Source organism: Pelobates fuscus, chromosome 1 (genome assembly GCF_036172605.1).
Source record: "Pelobates fuscus isolate aPelFus1 chromosome 1, aPelFus1.pri, whole genome shotgun sequence".
NCBI classification, from domain to species: domain Eukaryota; kingdom Metazoa; phylum Chordata; class Amphibia; order Anura; family Pelobatidae; genus Pelobates; species Pelobates fuscus.
In genome coordinates, this window is record NC_086317.1 from 61,355,099 (window position 1) to 61,373,109 (window position 18,011).

General features: G+C 38.8%; 1 protein-coding gene across 1 annotated transcript in view; it reads left to right on the plus strand.

Annotated features, from left to right (window-relative positions):
* The window catches only part of CRYBG3 (crystallin beta-gamma domain containing 3), a 115,765-nt gene that overhangs the window by 96,255 nt on the left and 1,499 nt on the right, over window positions 1-18,011 (plus strand). The window contains exons 19-21 of the mRNA XM_063448805.1: window positions 14,781-14,904; window positions 15,562-15,720; window positions 17,222-17,381. Coding sequence (XP_063304875.1) covers window positions 14,781-14,904; window positions 15,562-15,720; window positions 17,222-17,381 — 443 coding nt within the window. The remainder of the gene's footprint in view (window positions 1-14,780; window positions 14,905-15,561; window positions 15,721-17,221; window positions 17,382-18,011) is intronic.

The window sequence follows — 18,011 nt, forward strand, 5'->3', positions numbered from 1 at the left end:
AACAAAGTCCTTTTACTGTTATGAATCAGAACTTCTGTTTTTGTATGTGTGTATGTTTATAAATAAGTATACAACATATATTCAATATAAAACACACACAGACGTAATTGGGACCACTTTACTAGATACATCCGCTTATTTAGAACACATATGAAATAGGCATGTGCATGGGGAAAATATTTGGCTCGGTTCGGCATTCTGAAATTCGGGACTTCGTCAATTCGGGACTTACTTTGTCAATTCGGGACTTTGTCAATTCGGCACTTCGACACTTCGGAACTTCGGCAACTTCGGCACTTGAACACTTCGGCACTTCCGAACTTTGCCACTTCGGACCTAATGTCCTCCCCACTGGCCCCCACCCCTGAGCGGTGGGAGGGGGTCCTAGATACAAATTGGGGGGACCTAATGTCCTCCCCCATGGCCCCCACCCCTGAGCGGTTGGTGGGGGCCCTAAATGCAAATTTAACCCCCCTCCCCCAGGTGACTAGGGGTCCCCAAACCCCTAGTCACCCCCTCCCCAAAAAATAAACCCCTACCTACCCCCCTCACCCTAAAAATAAACTTACCATTTGGTAAGTCTCAGAGCTCTCTGATTGGTGGGTTTAAGCCATCCAATCAGAGTGCTCTGACAGGTAGATGAAGAGACTGACAGGTAAATCTCTACATTTACCTGTCACAGCACTCAGGGGTGGGCGCCAGGGGGGAGGACATTAGGTCCCCCCTTATTTTTGTTTAGGGCACCCACCCACCGCTCAGGGGTGGGGGCCAGGGGGGGCAATAGGTTTTTTTTTTACAGTGCTCACTGTTTAATAGACATGCCCCTATTTGCAATATAGCGAATAGGTGCATAATTTACTAATACTAAGTAATCTTTACATAGTATTAGTACATTTGGCTAAAAGACCAATTTAGGTCTTTCAGCCTTTTAGTAGATAGCTCCCTAATACCGTGGGAATTAGGGAGTTATCTACTTATTCATTCCTGTCATTACATGACTGGCCAAGTAACTTACATTTTATATGAATGTATGTTACTTGATTGTTGTAAGTGTTGCAAATGCTTACAGCTGAATCCTGGCTATGTTTGTATACTTTTTATTTGAAATTATATACAGTGTAACATTCTTCTTCTTTTACTGGGTAAGTATAATAGTACTTAGGCAATACTGTACTTCGGAACTTCGGCAACTTCGGAACTTCGGCACTTCAGCAATGCGACACTTCGGCATTTCAGCTATTTGGACATTCGGAAGCACCCGAATGTCCGAATTACCCAAAATTAGGCCAAATTTTAATTCGGACTGAAACTAATTGCACATGTCTAATAAGCAATCAGTAAATCTTGACACTGCAAATCAATGCTAAAAAGACAATTTCAATATCATGCAGGTAATTTCAACATGTTCGGTTAATTTACCAAACATTAGGATGACTTGTTAATGAGACAGGATATGCCGAAACAATCTGCCACAAAGACCACAGATACACACTGCGGCAAATCTCTATAACTGTGGTGTTCGTCTATGAATGGCCAGTGTGTTGAACTTTGAAGAGGGTGGTCTACAGCACACACCCAGACCACAATGGGTTTCATTCCAGTCCATATAGAATAGGAAAAGTATGATACAGTGAGCAAAAGATCATGAGAATTGGACAGCTGAAAGTCAGGAAAATGTTACTTGGTCTGAAGAATTATGTATCAGCTGCAAGGTGTTCATGCAATGTTTGTACACACCATTAATACAATAACGGTTACTAATTGTGGTGCAGTAGGATAGGGAATCATTTATTTTGCCAAAAAAGGGGTTCCCTTATTCCAACAATAATAATCTACAAAAGAAAGCAGTATTGTCACAAAAGAAGTGGCATAGTGTGTTCCCTTGCTGTTGCTTGGCCGGATAGAAGTCTGGCCTCACTCCACCACATTTCGCCACAGTCTCCTCTCTCAATGGTAACAATGTTTAAAACTTATTTGTAGATAGAAAAATGTGTGGCAATGCTGCTTTAACCCCCTGTGGACCAACTGTTACACTTAGCTGTCATCTCAGTCTGGCCCTTACATACGGATATCAGTATGGAATGTGCTCCTAACATAGTTTTGGCAGCTCCACACAGAATGGCAGTTGTTTATTGAATGGGTCATTCCATTTTGGAATTAATTCCTCAAAGGGTAGATTGTTATGGCAGCACAGATCATTACTGGTCATTAGGGAGTTTGCAATCCTGGCTTTGCACATGCATGCTGTATCCTTAAGATTCTCTGTATTTACAAATCAGGAGTTTTTAATTATTATTTTTTTTCATAATTTAACAATTGTGTGGGAAGGCCTGAAGACCTGGTGGGACATCTGGTTGACATAAACACTCCACTTGATCTCTGCAGCTGTAGGAGCACAATCAAACCACTTGAGGAAATTCGGGATGTAACTTGAGAATGGATTTTAACGCTCTGATCACAGGCAGAGAGAAACTGATTGTGATTAGTGTGCTGCCCTGTCTGCATGGCACATCCTGTTACGTTCATTGTCCCTTAAAGCACATGTGTGATCCTTATGGATATCAGAATATCAGAGTATATCTGCCTACTGTCCCAAATAGCTGCAGACATTACCTGGGGCATTGTTCTCAAATTTGATAAACTGATGTCTGAATTCCATATCAAAATATATCATCCTCAGAAACGTCTTGTCATATACTTATATTCTCTTAATAAAAAGAACTATTTTCTTCCCTATATGATGTCCCAGTAATAATATTAATAGTGATTATATAGAAAATATATATTTAGCATTTGCTGTCATGTAAATCTGAGGATTAGTTATTATTACCCAACTGATTCTTATTTTATTGACCTTGGAAGGAATAAAGATTGAGTTATCTCTGAAATGCTGCAGCTATAGCCTTATCTACTGAGCTATCTTACTGTCCATGCATAGCTCCAGATGTTGGTTCCATGTTGTTCTGTTATGTAAATGTGTGGTGTTCATCAATTAATGCTGTTTAACTAAACCTTACGTTAGGCTGAGTTGACAGCAGAAACCTGGATATTGTTACCTGTTGAACTGTTTATTATTTTGCTTTGTAGTAAATACTTTGGTATTGCACGCAGCTTGACATTGTTCTCCACAAGGTCATTAGCTTGTGACATATATGAAATATCGAGGAAGATTTCTGAAAAGTGACCTTGAAATACAATCTTTTTTTTTTGATTGTCACATTTTAGCTAAATTTTAGATCACTTTAATTCGTACAGTTTTCTTCATAGTAAAGTATTTTTGTAGAAATGTACATTTTAGAAAACCACCAAATTTGATGGAAAAAAAGAGGACTGAAACAGCACACGTTTCTGTTGGGAAAAAAGATGGGAAAAATTGTCCGTTCCATTGAAAAAAATTATGTCTATTCAAAAATGACTGTAAAGACACAAAAGAAGCATTAGATTAAAAAAAACAGATCCACTAAATTGTACCAAATATTAGATGTAAAAGTGTCACTGACTCTTTGATAAATCTCCCCCATTGTGTCAGAAATATCTAATTATCTAGCTTGAAGCCTATAGCAACATTCCACTTTCTAAAGATGGATAAGGTCAGATTGGAGCAGCCATCGTGACAATTTCCGATCAGAATGTGAAGATTGCTTTCTAGCTGAAGGATTGGGTACCTTAATGTGCCAACGGTAATGCAATCTACAGTAAATCCATCCTAGTTAGTTTAGGTAAGAACCAGTGGATAACCACAGGATGCTCAATGCAGAGATGGGACCCTAGAGTTTGTCCAAGATCTAACCACAAAGTTTCTGATTTCACCTCTGGAGTTAACAATTGTTGAGATGATACTGAAGCATCTCAGATATTTGCTAATGTCAAATAACATGCAACCCTGTTTTGTTGAAGGGAACATCGGTTGTAGAGATGATCACTGTGGTTAACTCTGGAGGAATTCGTACTTACCTCGCTCTGCTTACCATGCTGCTCTCTGTTTGTGCTGCCCTGAGGTTTCGGGGTTTATTTCATTATCTAGAACTGAACCGCCTGCTTAATTTACAGTAGTGAAAATAGATAGAGACAGGAAACCACGCCCTAGACAATGTAATATAAAAATGTATACGTACACAAGTATATATGCGATGGTCTAAATACAATCGACCTCAAAGTAAAAAAACACAAAAGAGATAATAGTGCAATATCGCAAGGGTAATGAACAAATTTACGAGTGCTTTAGAAAAGGTCTCACTCACATTTCCTAGAGCTAACCCAGAGCTCAGCTGTTAGTATACGTGGATGATACAATCCCCGTCTCAGGATATATGCTGTAAGGTACGTCTTGGTGACTTCAAGCAAGAGACAGGTTATATGTGAAGAGACATAAAGAAACTCCAATAGTGTAGTTTGTACTGTCACAATGAATGAAGAGATAAAAGAATAAAAACTTACTCACATTTGCTGGAGCACAACTTGCTCTAGTCAGTATGGCATAGGTGGTATCATCCCCACCAGGGAATATGATGGTAACCAGGAGTTGGACGGAATAGGAGATCCAAAACGAATAAAAGCGATATAAAAAAAATATATACTTTTTATTAACAAGAAAATTATAATAATAACATATACAATAGCGATTCCCTGGTGGGGATGATACCACCGATGCCATATTCCCTATCTATCTATTCACACTATTGTTATCACAAGGTTGGGAATCCTTGTATTGGTGACTGCGGCCCAATACTATTGTTTTGCTTACCACTATAGTGAGCGCCTTATCGGCTTGTTTCTATGCTTAATTTACAAGTATGTGCTGCTGGCTAAACTATTACAAAGGCATCCATGTTATTTCTAAATATCTTATATTTATAAATGGTAGCACGTAATGCTACTTTTTAAATTAATTTCTAGTGCTACAGCAGTGTTAATAGACAATTATTTTATTGATTGTCGGGATGACTCCATGGAGTTCAGCTGAAGGAGAGCATGCTCAAAATACAAGTAATTGGAGGCTGGTGGAAGATGTAAGCACCAAAAGAAAAGTCACCTAGGTCAACAAGAAGCCTCGGCCCAGCCCTGTATACAGAATTTTTGCAATCTGTGCATTTTTAGCATAACAATCTTCCAACCATCTCAGAATTACTTTTCACTACATACTTTTTAAGAGTTATTTTTTAGAACAACTCCCTGCAACAGTGTTTGCCACCTTCAAATTAAACAAATTATGAAACATCATTTTCGATCTTTCCATCAGCGGTTTTGGAACACACCTTTGTTTGAACATTCTTGTGTGTGTCACTCAGTAGGATTAAATAAAGTGCCTTCTGTGAACTATGTTGCATTTTAGGAGGTTATTGTTTGACAGGGACAAACTGGTCCAATTACATTTTTAGAATGGTATTTCCTTATTTCTGTGATAGTATGCAAGATTTTTAGATCCCTTTGCTACTGCTTTCACAATAATCATTCTTTAAAAAAAAAACTAGAATTTTTTTGTCTTTTTGTCACCTTTAAGTTTGTGACACTTCTATTTTATCCCTAAATAAATATTAAATACCATTGAAGTATATTCGGGTGAGGTGTGCAGCAAGCACAGATATCTTTGGTGCACTTACTCATTAACTTTTTTTCCCAAAATTTATGTTTTTGGAATCAAGGGAAGGAGATTTGTCAGCACTGTACGTGACCTTACGTGTGAAAGTTTGTTAAGAAACAATCTGCTACTAATAGAAGGGTTTGGTATGTTATTTTTATTGTGATATGCCTCCTGTAAACACGACTTTTGCCCATTTTGTTTGCAAAACACTTCGTAGAATAATATATTATACTGCAGTAGCTGTCAGAGCGGCGTTTCATGTCATACAAGCATCACTCATTACTCCTTAACAGGAGCTATCCTTAGAATGTAGACTCACCAGTTCTCATGAAGTTACTTTGTTACTTGAGGGGATTTAAAAGCATCCCAGAAGCAAATGGTTTACAATCTTAATGCAAATGAGTTCTTTTAACAAAGAATGTTCCAGCCACCTAATTTACAGTTGGTAAATCTTACAGTATTTATTGACTGTGGTATGCGTGGTGCCACCCCTGGGGTAGATCCCTATAGCAAACTCACATGCTCTGGCTGTCTCTTAGGCGTTTAAGATACCATCTAGGCTAGGGTGTATTTGCACTGAATACTTTAAATGTAGCGAGAGAAAAAACAAAACCCTAGTGATCCGTAACACAAATAAGGATCTGATATCTATCTTCATGTTTGTTATATGCATAAAAACCCCATTTTTTTCAGGTCAGTTTACTAGTTACTCGCGAAAATAGGTCTGGGATTTCTACTAGCAGTGTTCTAACACAGGAACATTGATCATAAAGGAGGATATAGGCTTCACGGAATAAGCAGAATAGAAGTTTATATAGATCACTAAAGACAGAACAGCATTCAATGTTTCGGCCAACAGGCCTTAATCATGTATACACTCGACCTTGGCACAGCAAGCTCACCCACTATCTCCAACCATGTTTTTGCACTGCTGAGCATTGTTGGAGAAAGTCCCGCAACTCACCTTATTTTCTACATTACACATTCATGTTACATTTCCATACTTTCCAAGCACAATTTTACCTTTTTCTTTTCCACCTTCTCTCTTAATCACAAATGCTTTTTTCCATAACATTAACTCCTTTCTCCTGCCCCACGGCAACCCAGTCATTAGCTAACCTCATAACTAGTGATTTTACGTGTTACTTTACTGACAAGATTAACCAAATTAGGAATGCAATCACTCCTCTTCCTCTTCCCCTTGTGCATTAGAAATTCAGTTCTGTTCCCTCTTCCACTCTTAACTCCTTTCCCACAGTCTCCGAACAAGAGGTCTCTAAACTTCTTGTATCCTCTAGCACCACCGCTTATCATCTTGATCATCTCCCTCTCACTTCATCCAGTCTCTTTCCCCTAGTCTGAACTTATTCATAATGCTACTGGCATCTGTCCTCCTACCTCAAACATGCAATCATCAATCCCTTCCTAGAAAAAAAGTCACTTCTCCTTCTAACTACTGTCACATATCGCTTCTCCTCTTCACTTCTAAGCTTCTTGAGTAACCTGTGTTTACCTGTCTAAATCACTTTCTCAATACTAACTCACTACTTGACCCTCTTCAGTCTGGCTTCTGCTCCCTCCACTCGACTGAAACTGCCTTCACCAAAGTGACTACTGAAACCCCGCTAAATCTAAAGGTCATCAGTCTCTTCATTCTCTTCAACCTCTCTGCTGCCTTCAAAACTGTTGACCTTTCTCTTCTTCTTCAAATTCACCACAACCTTGCATTCCGTGACACTGTAGTTTCCTGGTTTTCATCCTAACTTTCTAAATGCTCATTCAGGCCTCAATTTAATATTAAATAAACTAAACAAACATGCCGTCACTGCAGTCAAGAAAACTCTATCAAAAAAATAAAATGTAAAGAAAATACCTTTAAGTCCAACTGCTGTTTAATTCCTTCAAAATAGGCATACAGTGCACATAACAAAAGGAGAAATGTTGCTGTAATATCTCCATTTAAACTGCAATATTTAGGGCTCCTACAGCCTACAGAGCAGCGCATGGGAGAGAGAGAGGAGGACGCATAATTTAATCTTACAATAAATCCTCTAAGCAAACCTTTATAAATTTGGGGGGATCAGCTCTGTTTCCACAGTTTATTGGTGTTTACTCTGATGTCTGTATTAATATTGAGGGCTGTCTAACTAGTAACGTCAGTGTGTGTCAGCAGGGCCAGCCGTTGGGGTGGGCAAGCTGTGCGGTCACGCAGGGTGCCATGACAACAGAGGCGCCCGGCGGCCTACACAGCTCACAAGTTGGGTACACCAGCATATTTAATTTAAACGATTCGCTGGTGGTCCACTGGTGCGCACCAGCAGTAGGTGCAGTCAGATCATATACTCTCCCTCGTGGTTCCGGCGCTCAGTTAGTGAGTCAGAACACAGGCTCAGAGATTCTCAGCCTGCGCTCTGACAACATTGAAAGTCAGAGCCGTGAAGGAGCAGGTATGGCAAAGAGCTACTGATTAGCATAACATCAATATCTGTTATAAAACCAGGAAAAGGTGTGCATGGATGGTGAACTGATTTGGTGGTGCAATGGGCCACTTGACTGGTTTTGACCCCCAGGCCTAAGGCTGCCAGCCCTCCCCTGCAACTACAGCTCTATACCCCCACTACAGTCCCCATCCCCCACTACAGTCTCTATCCAGCTACTACAGCCCCTACCCCCACTATTGCTCCTATCCCATACTACAGCTTCTATGCAGCCACTACAGCACCTACCCTGATAGTCCCTATCACTCCACATTACAGCCACCAAGAGGTGTGCTGATAACCGGGCTCCTCTTCATCCAGAAGCTCTACCACAGATATATATTCCTAACACTACAGTGGCCCCATGCATGAAAGGGTTAAGAGAACCTTTCATTCACTTACCTGATTCCAGCATCAGCCGATGGGCGGGACCTAAACCACATGTGTGGCGAGTGGCGAGTCGTGTATTAGCCCTCATGCCTTAGCCCTTTCCCACAGGAAAGCAGTGAATCAATGCTTTCCTATGGGGTTTTGCTTGACACTGGAGTCAAACTCTGTGAAACAGCAGAAAGCGCCTCTAGTGGTTGTCTAATAGACAGCCACTAAGCATTGCAATGTAAAAATGTTTTACATTGCAAGACTAAGACGGACGGAGATTATGCTAATTCAGAAATAAGGCATGTGGAATTTTGAATGTGTAACTTATCTCCAATATATTGTGTAAAATTGTCCTTGAAAAGGTTTACAACTGTGCAGTTTCTATGATAAATGGATCGCCCTCTGTTCTCATGCCATTATGTTTTCAACCATGACAAATGCTGCATGTGGCTACCATCAAACATCTTTCATGAGCGTGTGACCTTAACAATAGTCATTTGTGTTCCGCTTTCTCGAGTCCTGGTTCCATATAGAACCTTTATCTTTAGAAACATTTCTACCTCCCAGTAATCCTGTAAAGAACTCTCAGATTCATCACCTGCTTCGAGAGACCAGCCCTATTAGTGGCTCACTGAACTGAAGAAGAAAATCTTATTCTCTACACTGTGCTATATTTAACACTTTTATCACCCGAGGTTAGTGGGTTTATATTGGTCAGTGCAACTAATTAGTTTATGCTACATTGTGTCTTTCTAGGTAATAGTGTACCAAGCATATTACAGCTCTTAATTATTATTTTTTTAGTTTGTTCTTCTGTTATGATAATATTATTCATTCTGTTTGCTGTATCAATATGATTTAGATAAAGGTACAGGTTTAGTAACTGCCCCTTGCTATTTTGTGCATATGGAACAATGTTAGGATAAAAATTTAGGGTAATATTCATCCTAAATCTCTTTGTTACTAAAAAAATGTGGTACTTACCCTGCAATGTGATCCTCTGGAGGTCCCCTTTGTTAATTTATCTAAGTTTACTGGTCTATCCTATCAAACTAAACCTTTGAAACTCTGACTAATTCCATTGTATTTTAATTCAAGTGCCAGATAGCATAGTGCAGTCTAACTTGGCCCATCACCCTGTCCATCTCTGTTATCTGTACAGAGCAAATGATGACAACCTGTCAGTGGGAACAACCTCTTCCAAATGCTAGATGGAATGCTGAAGGGGTATGTAGCACTCAGTTTGCTACCTGTACATTGATGGAGTTAGATATGTATAATGAGTTTCATAGAACACCCTGCATATTTGGTGTGTGCAGGGTTAAATCCCTGCTCACACCAGAGAATCCAAGGTATCAATAGATACCTGGGGCTCCCCTCTGTGTGCTAGGACCAATTTTAGTGGCCCCAGACTTTTAGATGAGCTGTTTGCAGTGCTGTAAACAGTTCTTTAACCCCTTAAGGACCAAACTTCTGGAATAACAGGGAATCATGACATGTCACACATGTCATGTGTCCTTAAGGGGTTAAATATGCATTTAAAAGCCTATTAAAAGATTGCGGTGTGAGCAGGGTTAAATCCCTGCTCACACCACTAACGCCAGGTATCAATGGATAACTAGAGCTCCTACTCTTAGTTTGCTGGAGCCAGTTTTAGTAGCCCTAGACATTTTTCTGAGCTGCTTACAGCGCTGGAAGTGGCTGTTTATGCCTACTTAGTGATCACTGTTAAAACCTTGCTCACACCACTACTGGGGCTCCTGTAAGTCAGCTGGGCACATTTATAGTGGCCCCAGACTCAACAATGAGCTCTGTGCAATGCTGGAATTCAGCGATGCTCAGAGCCCTTTAAATCCATTCAAACCTGAGTCTGAGCAATAACACTCAGCAACTTTTTTTCTGGGGTGCAGGCAACTTTGTGGAGACCAGCCTGCCCTCAGCCGATTGGGAGCAGTGCTGGGATTAGGCAAGTTCCCAGCACTGACCTTTGTATATTTGGCTGGGAACCAGGCTCATAACACTTAGTGTAAATCTAAAAAAAAAAATGGCCACTAGAAAGTGGCAGCATACCACCATCTATTGTGTTAAATACAACAAAATCCATTTCTAATATCAGAATTCATATTAGGAGTGAGTTACTGTAGGGTTAGTGGTGGGGTTAGGATAGGGTTACAGTAAAATGCATGGGTAAAAGAGTAGGGTAGGGTTACACTTAGTGTTGGGGTAGGGTTAGGGTAAGCTTGAGTGTTTGGGTGAGTGTAGGGTTAGGGTAACAGTTCATGCTGTTTTAGGGTTAAAGATGGTGTAGGCTGGAAGTTAAGAGTAAGATTAACATAGGCATACAGTTATAGTTAGTGTAAGCATTGGGTAAAGGGTTTGGGTATCAACATTCAATTCACAGGCAACAGCTCTGGTGGACATTCCTGCAGTCAGCATGCCAATTGCACGCTCCCTCAAAACTTGCGACATCTGTGGCATTGTGCTGTGTGATAAAACCGCATATTTTAGAGTGGCCTTTTATTGTGGCCAGTCTAAGGCACTCCTGTGCAATAATCATGCTGTCTAATCAGCATCTTGCTATGCCACACCTGTGAGGTGGATGGATTATCTCGGCAAAGGAGAAGTGCTCACTAACACTCATTTAGACAGATTTGTGAACAATATTTGAGATATAGGTCTTTTGTGTACATAGAAAAAGTCTTAGATCTTTGAGTTCAGCTCTTGAAAAATGGGGGCAAAAACAAAAGTGTTGCGTTTATAATTTTGTTCAGTGTATTTAGATCCTAAACATGTTAGGCATTTAACAATCAGAACTAAGACATTAATCTATTTTGAGTTATTTTTAATTAGTTTCACTGGATGAAAAATTATTATAAGCAAAAATGTAAAAAAAGTAGTTTTTTTATTTAATTTTTAGCATTTTATTAACACGTAATGTCGTGGTAGGTATATTAACCAGGCCAGAACATTAACCAGGCCAGAACACCCAGGTTGCCTAATGTCAGTTCTTTATTTGCATCTAAAAGCAGCATGTGGCTCAGCCTCTCTTAATGTTTAAGTTTCTTTTTCTACTTGATAGTCTTTGAAAAGTACTCGCCATTGCAAGCCCAGAAAGTCCACGGCTTACTTGCCAGGAGTGAATTTCTTCTTTCCATGGCTGTTTTCACTCGCCAATGGCTAGTAGAAAATGTTAGCGCAGTATACATATATATACACTTGGCCCTTGCACTTTCCCCGATCTTGTAATCCCAGCGCCAGACTCAATACAGAAACGTTGATAGCGTGTACTCTAAAAACACTGTGTAAATGTTAATGAAAGCCCTTTCTATCCTTTAAAAAGCTATTATATAATATGTGTGTGGGCACTTGAAGTTAAACCCTAAAATTCAAGATTTTGTTTTGGTTCAGAACATGGAAAATTGCCTCCTTCCTTATGGGGTAATGCTGTAGTGGTTCTGGTGTCCCTTTAATGAACTGGTCTTCTGAATTATGATATCTTATTCTGGAGCTCATTTACTACGAACCAGGTACGGGGTCTGGCAGGATGTGAGCACTGAATGCTTTGGGTTCTGCTACTGCAGTAGAATTGTTTATTAAAATTCTGCAAAACAAACTTGCATGAAGGCTCCAGCACCACTGTTGTGCCTGAACTGGCTGAGCCGGAAATATTTTAATTATGTTATATATGTAAAGCGAACATTACGATAGTGTTTGAGGTCGAGCTGAGTGTTTAGAACATAATTTGGCTAGCAGAGAAGGAAGCCATTGCAGGAATGCAATAACTGGACTGAGGAGGTTACTCATCTTGGCTGTAAATTATGTGAATGTAAAACATTATGACAAAACCCTACGTTAATCTTCAAGGTCAGTAAAGATCCAGTAATACGTAGATGCTGGCTATGCGGCTGTACGGCTATTTCCAGCTTGCTCCCTCGTGATCATTTCTCTCTAGGGATTAAAGAGAAGGATAAACTGACAAATACGAAGTAATTTATACTGGTTAAAGCTGACAAACATTCTCTGATTTCAAAGACAAACTTTCCACTGCAGAGGATGCTGTGCCAACCAGTAACTTGATAATGTGATTGACACCTGATCCTTGGGATTTCTATGTGTGTGACCCAGTGGATCTTCCCATTTACCCTGACTAAGCTAACATTAAACTTTGCAGTAATTTGACGATGCCTGAGCCTCACAGTTCTGTTACTAGTAGTCATTTAATGGATGATTGTAAATCTAATAGAACACTGGTGACTCAGAACATTGGTAACTGTCATGGTATGGATTCTCTCATGACCAACATTAAAGTTTTGTCACTGCCTATTAGATGGCTAGTAGTAGAAAGGTTTTTAGCCAACAGGTGACTATTTACATATTGGGGGTGGTAGGGCAATTCTGGCACTATAACTATTCTTGTTTGAAGCCTTGGCAAGCCCTCCCCTTCTAACTCCACCCAGACTTTCTGTAGCTGGCCAATCAAAGACTTCCCAATGCAGCTCAATCAGAAGTCTTTGCAATGCTGGTGCTCTGGGCAATTGTCTGCCTCTTGAGTTTAGCTCCAGTGAACTAACCAAACAGGAAGTAACAGGACTGGTTTTATGATTGACAGTCAGGGGGTATAACAAGTTTTATTTATAAAAGTGCCTACTGAAATCTGCACTTTAGTAAAATGAAAAAAAGAGGACACACTCCACACATTTAACCCCTTAAGGACCAAACTTCTGGAATAAAAGGGAATCATGACATGTCACACATGTCATGTGTCCTTAAGGGGTTAAACAAATTCAGCAAACTGAAATGCTGTATGGATCTGGAGTATCCCTTTAACCCCTTAAGGACACATGACGTGTGTGACACGTCATGATTCCATTTTATTCCAGAAGTTTGGTCCTTAAGGGGTTAAGAAAGAGTGTAACAAATTGGGAAGGCAGTACTGCTACAGTAACCAATTTAAGCCTCAATTTAATTATTTTGGATGAACTTTTCAAATTATTTATTCAGAAAAATTCCCGTAACTGTTAATGGTGAGCATTTAAAAAGCTTATCGGAAATAATTATGATCGATATTATGTGTCTTTTTCTAATAATGGGTACCAACTAAAAAAAAAGCATGGGGTCCCCCTTTACTAACCATTGAATTGCAGTAAATAAAACATTATTTTGAAAAACTGAAGACATGAAACTGAAATTTGAAATGCAAAATTCAGGCCGAAATAGTCAAGCTGTGACAAAAGCCGGATTGGCAATTTTTGCAAATCTGTTATTTTGGTTTTAATTTTGTAATGTGTTTTTAATGTTACAACCCACTATTTAGTGAATAAACCCTACAGTTTCTGGCTTGTAAAGTCCACAATTCATTTTTTTAGCCTAAACTTTGAAAGTCAGTTTTTGACACACTACAATTTACTTTGAAGTGTATAGAGTCCAGAATTAATATAAAAAAAGGAAATAAAGAAAAAAAACATGGGCTCATCTGGGAAATCAGTTGAAATACAGGCTGCACCAAGCATGGACTCAATTTACAAAACTATATACAGTATATATTTTCTTTTTTTCCTTTTCACAGGAGAACAGTAATATGTATCCAGAATGCTATTAGAGATTACTCAGCAAGTTTGTAAATAAATATAGCCAGCCATATGGAATGTTCTGATTAGTATAATATACGTGGGCTACAGCTGTTGAACCTAAAATATAATAAAACAGAACATAGAGTAATACAGTTGATAAATATATAATAACCCCTGCTAAAGATGGAACTCACAGGATTTGAAGTTAAATGCGCTCTAATGGTGCCTCCCCTGATATTTGGGGGGCTGGTATCTTCCTCTCAGGATCAGGTGTCACCCAGTTTCAGGAACCATACAGGACTATAACAGGTGGATCGGTAGAAAAAAAGATTTATTGATCACAATTTAAAAGTAGTGATTAAAAAGCAATTTTGGTCTTACGCGTTTCATCCTTTAATGGGACTTCCTCAGAGGCCAATATTCAATAAAAACAATCACAATAGTAATGCTCCCAAAAAAGCAGCGGCTACTTGGGAGGTGTTCTGTGGGAAGCTGTTCTCTGTTTTATTGTTAAGTATATATTATTGATCTTTTTTTGTGTTTTTTTTATACTATATATGTAATGTTCTGACTATTGTACATGATTTTTCATATACTTGGGTTTGTAAAGATAATTCTCAAGTCGTAGAAGATTGACAATCAACAAATATGTTGTGTGGATGGTTTGTTTGTTTGTTTGATTCTTATTACTTTACTGAATTTCTGTAATTTGTTTGAACTAACAATGCATGTCAAAACTAATGTATACATGTGCCTTTAATCCCCTCTACCCAGTTGGATTGCATTTGAAGGGGCAAATTTCTTAGGAAGACAAATGCTGCTGGATGCCGGGCAGATTTTAAATTGGACAGAATTCAGTGGCTGGAAGGCCATCGGCTCACTTCGTCCTTTGAAACAGGTACAGTAAGTCCTGGATGTGTCCAAGGGTGTGTCAATGATAGGGCAAGGGAGGCGAGAAAACCTACACTGTAATGCCAAAAGGACTGCATCATTAGACGAAACTAGAAATTCTTCTGTTTGTTCAGAACGGACCCTGGGGGGATAGTAACATGTATGAATAAAAATGAAGCATACCTCCAGTCTCCCCACCTCTCCACTCCATTTTTCACTGAGATTTAGGTGCCTGCATTATACCATCCATGCTTCTAAATTCCCATGACATTTTTTCTTATCACAGGTGTAGTATTTTGATAGATTAGTCAGTTAGACTACATATCCCATAAAAATCTTTCAGCCATATTGCTGGCAAAGCATCAGGGGAAATGTAGTCCACAACATCTGGAGTGCTTTCGGGTAGCCTATCCTTGACCCCAACATATCGTTACTTTTAAAATATATTTTCCATGTATTTGTGATCTGTTTATGTGCTATGATGAATTCGTATAAAAGACACGCAGGAGTATCCAACACACAACAACAAAAAAAGACCTTAAACCTTTGAGTGGAAGAGCAATGAAATGACACGGAAGGAAGAAGGTTTAATTATTGATTTCAAGTTGGAGAGAGAGATACGTTGATTTATATTTGAATGTATCTCTTTTTTTGTTTTCCCAAGACTCCAGTATATTTCAGGATAAGAAATCGACACAATGACAAATACTTGACAGTTACTGGAACACTAACAGATACAAGAACAACGTTTGCTTGTGCGTCTTCAAGAAATGGACAAAACACTCAGATCTGGTATTTCTGCCGTGGCCTGTTGAAATCCAAGGTAAATCATGTAAACCTGCATTAAAATATTAGTCCAACCACCATGACCACTTCATTGGTTTGAGGTGGTCATGGTGCCTGGAGTCTGTATGGGCAGCATTTTGCTTTGTAAGAGATTGCTGCCAGAGGTGTAACTCCTTCACCTATGACAGTATATTACCATTAACCAATCCAGAACATCCAGGTTGCCTAAAGTCAGTTCTGTGCAATATTTGTGGCTAAAAGCAGCATGCCACTCAGCCTCCCCTCCATATAAAGGGCTTAAAGTTTGAGTTTCTATGCTACTAGCCAGACTTTGAGAAGTACTCGCCATTGCCAGCCTGGAGAGTCCATGGCTTACTTGCCAGGAGTGAATTTCTTTTGGCCATGGTTGTTTTCACTTGCCAATGGCTAGTAGAAAATTTTAGCGCTGTATATATACAAATACTTTCCCCGATCTTGTTATCCCAGCGCCAGACTCTGGCTGAAATACATACACTTTCATAGCGTGTACACTAAAAACACTGGGTATATGTTTATTTTTTATTTATTGTGCAGTTGTAGTACATACTGGTCAACATTTCAGCCCAAAACTGAATTTTTTTCAAGTACATTCTACCAAGGTGTGTGTGTGTGTGTGTGTACACAAAATCCAGCGCACTTGCTCATTCACTAAACAGCAATTTCAAGTCTCACAGAATGTAATCGTTTTATTTAAAAACACCCAATCTAGGCAAAAAATAATTGGGATTTAGTTATAATATATGATCATACATTGCATAAGCCTGCCACAACATCAATGTACCCCATTCTTGGCAGGTCCTACTCTGGCAGCCTAATGTCTCCTCTTATGAGATTAATCCAATTACTTGGGAAATTCTTCCTCCTGGGACTCTATACTGTTTAAATTAGTTTATTTGTTTTTTTTTTTCGATTGAGTTTTTCTAAAAAAAAAAAAAATATATTAAACCAGTGAAAAAGTGTGTCTTTGCTTAATTTTTTTTGTACAAATTATATATATATATATATATATATAAACATTACAACATTCCAGTTGCTTTTCTTTTATTTATATTGATACGCCAGAAAGCCAGTGATGAAAGTTACTTAAGTAGACTACTCTACCGCCGTAGTCTAGGCATTGTATCCTGACAATATCCCAATATTTATTTTATTTTTTTTCCAATAAATATTTTAATACACATCCAAGTATTCTGCTCCCCTTTTTTGGGGAATATATTGTACATAGGCTACCTATTCTACCTATTAGAATTATTGCATTTCCAGAATGTTACATAACATCGGGTAAATTGTATCTACATTATCCTTCTGTTAGTTACATATCTTGTTGTATATTAAAATTTGTAACTCAGTTTTGGTTCACAAATATCATGTTTTATTTGAACATAAATTATTAGCTACTCACATACTTTGTTTTTGGGTTTTTTCTAGAATGTCAAATTATACTTACTCTTAGTTGCTGGTCATGGAAGTTGTAACACAATCATGTTTTTTCCTTTCAGGCAAATGATTCTTGCTTGGATATCATAGGAGGTAAAAACCTCCCTGGGTCCAAAGTATCTCTTTGGGCGGAGCATGGAAAATCCCGGCAGAAATGGAGTATCAATAAAGATGGAACAATCACTTCATACATCAGTGACGACCTTGTTTTAGATCTCAAAGGTAAGATAATAATTGGGATGTGTTATGAAAATAAAACATTTGAAGACTCCTCCTTTTTTTAAATCCCCATTCCTTTCAATGTGCAAGGTATTTTTTCAAAGATCCCCAACAGGTAACATGTCTGTTGGATGGTGGATTCAGGCTGAGAAATTAAAGTGAAAGTTACTCACGTCAAGTTCTTCAACCTTCAATGCTACCATCCTTGATATTCCTCTTGGAATGTTACAAGTTGCCCTATTGGATACAGCATCATTAGAAAGTGTCAGATTTACCTAGCAGAGAGGGCATCATCAGATGAACCAGTAGACCCACCACACCCTCCCTGCCCGCCTCCTTCCATATAAAACCACAAAGTCTGAACTGAGCAGCAGCCCCAGCACAACATTGGCTATATTATAATTCTTACATTGATAATAAAAAATATTTTGGAAATTTTCAGTGTCAAGGCAAGCTCCCCTTCCATGCTGATGCTGAAGGCAACTGCCTATGCAACACATTTGGAAATGTGACCTTGGCATTAAAAAAACAGTGAAACCATTTTAACAGTTGCGAACACCTATTTTCACCAGTTTATATTTAATAATTATTAAGGTAAAGTTTTTTTTTGACTGAATGCGCATTTATTGTAAA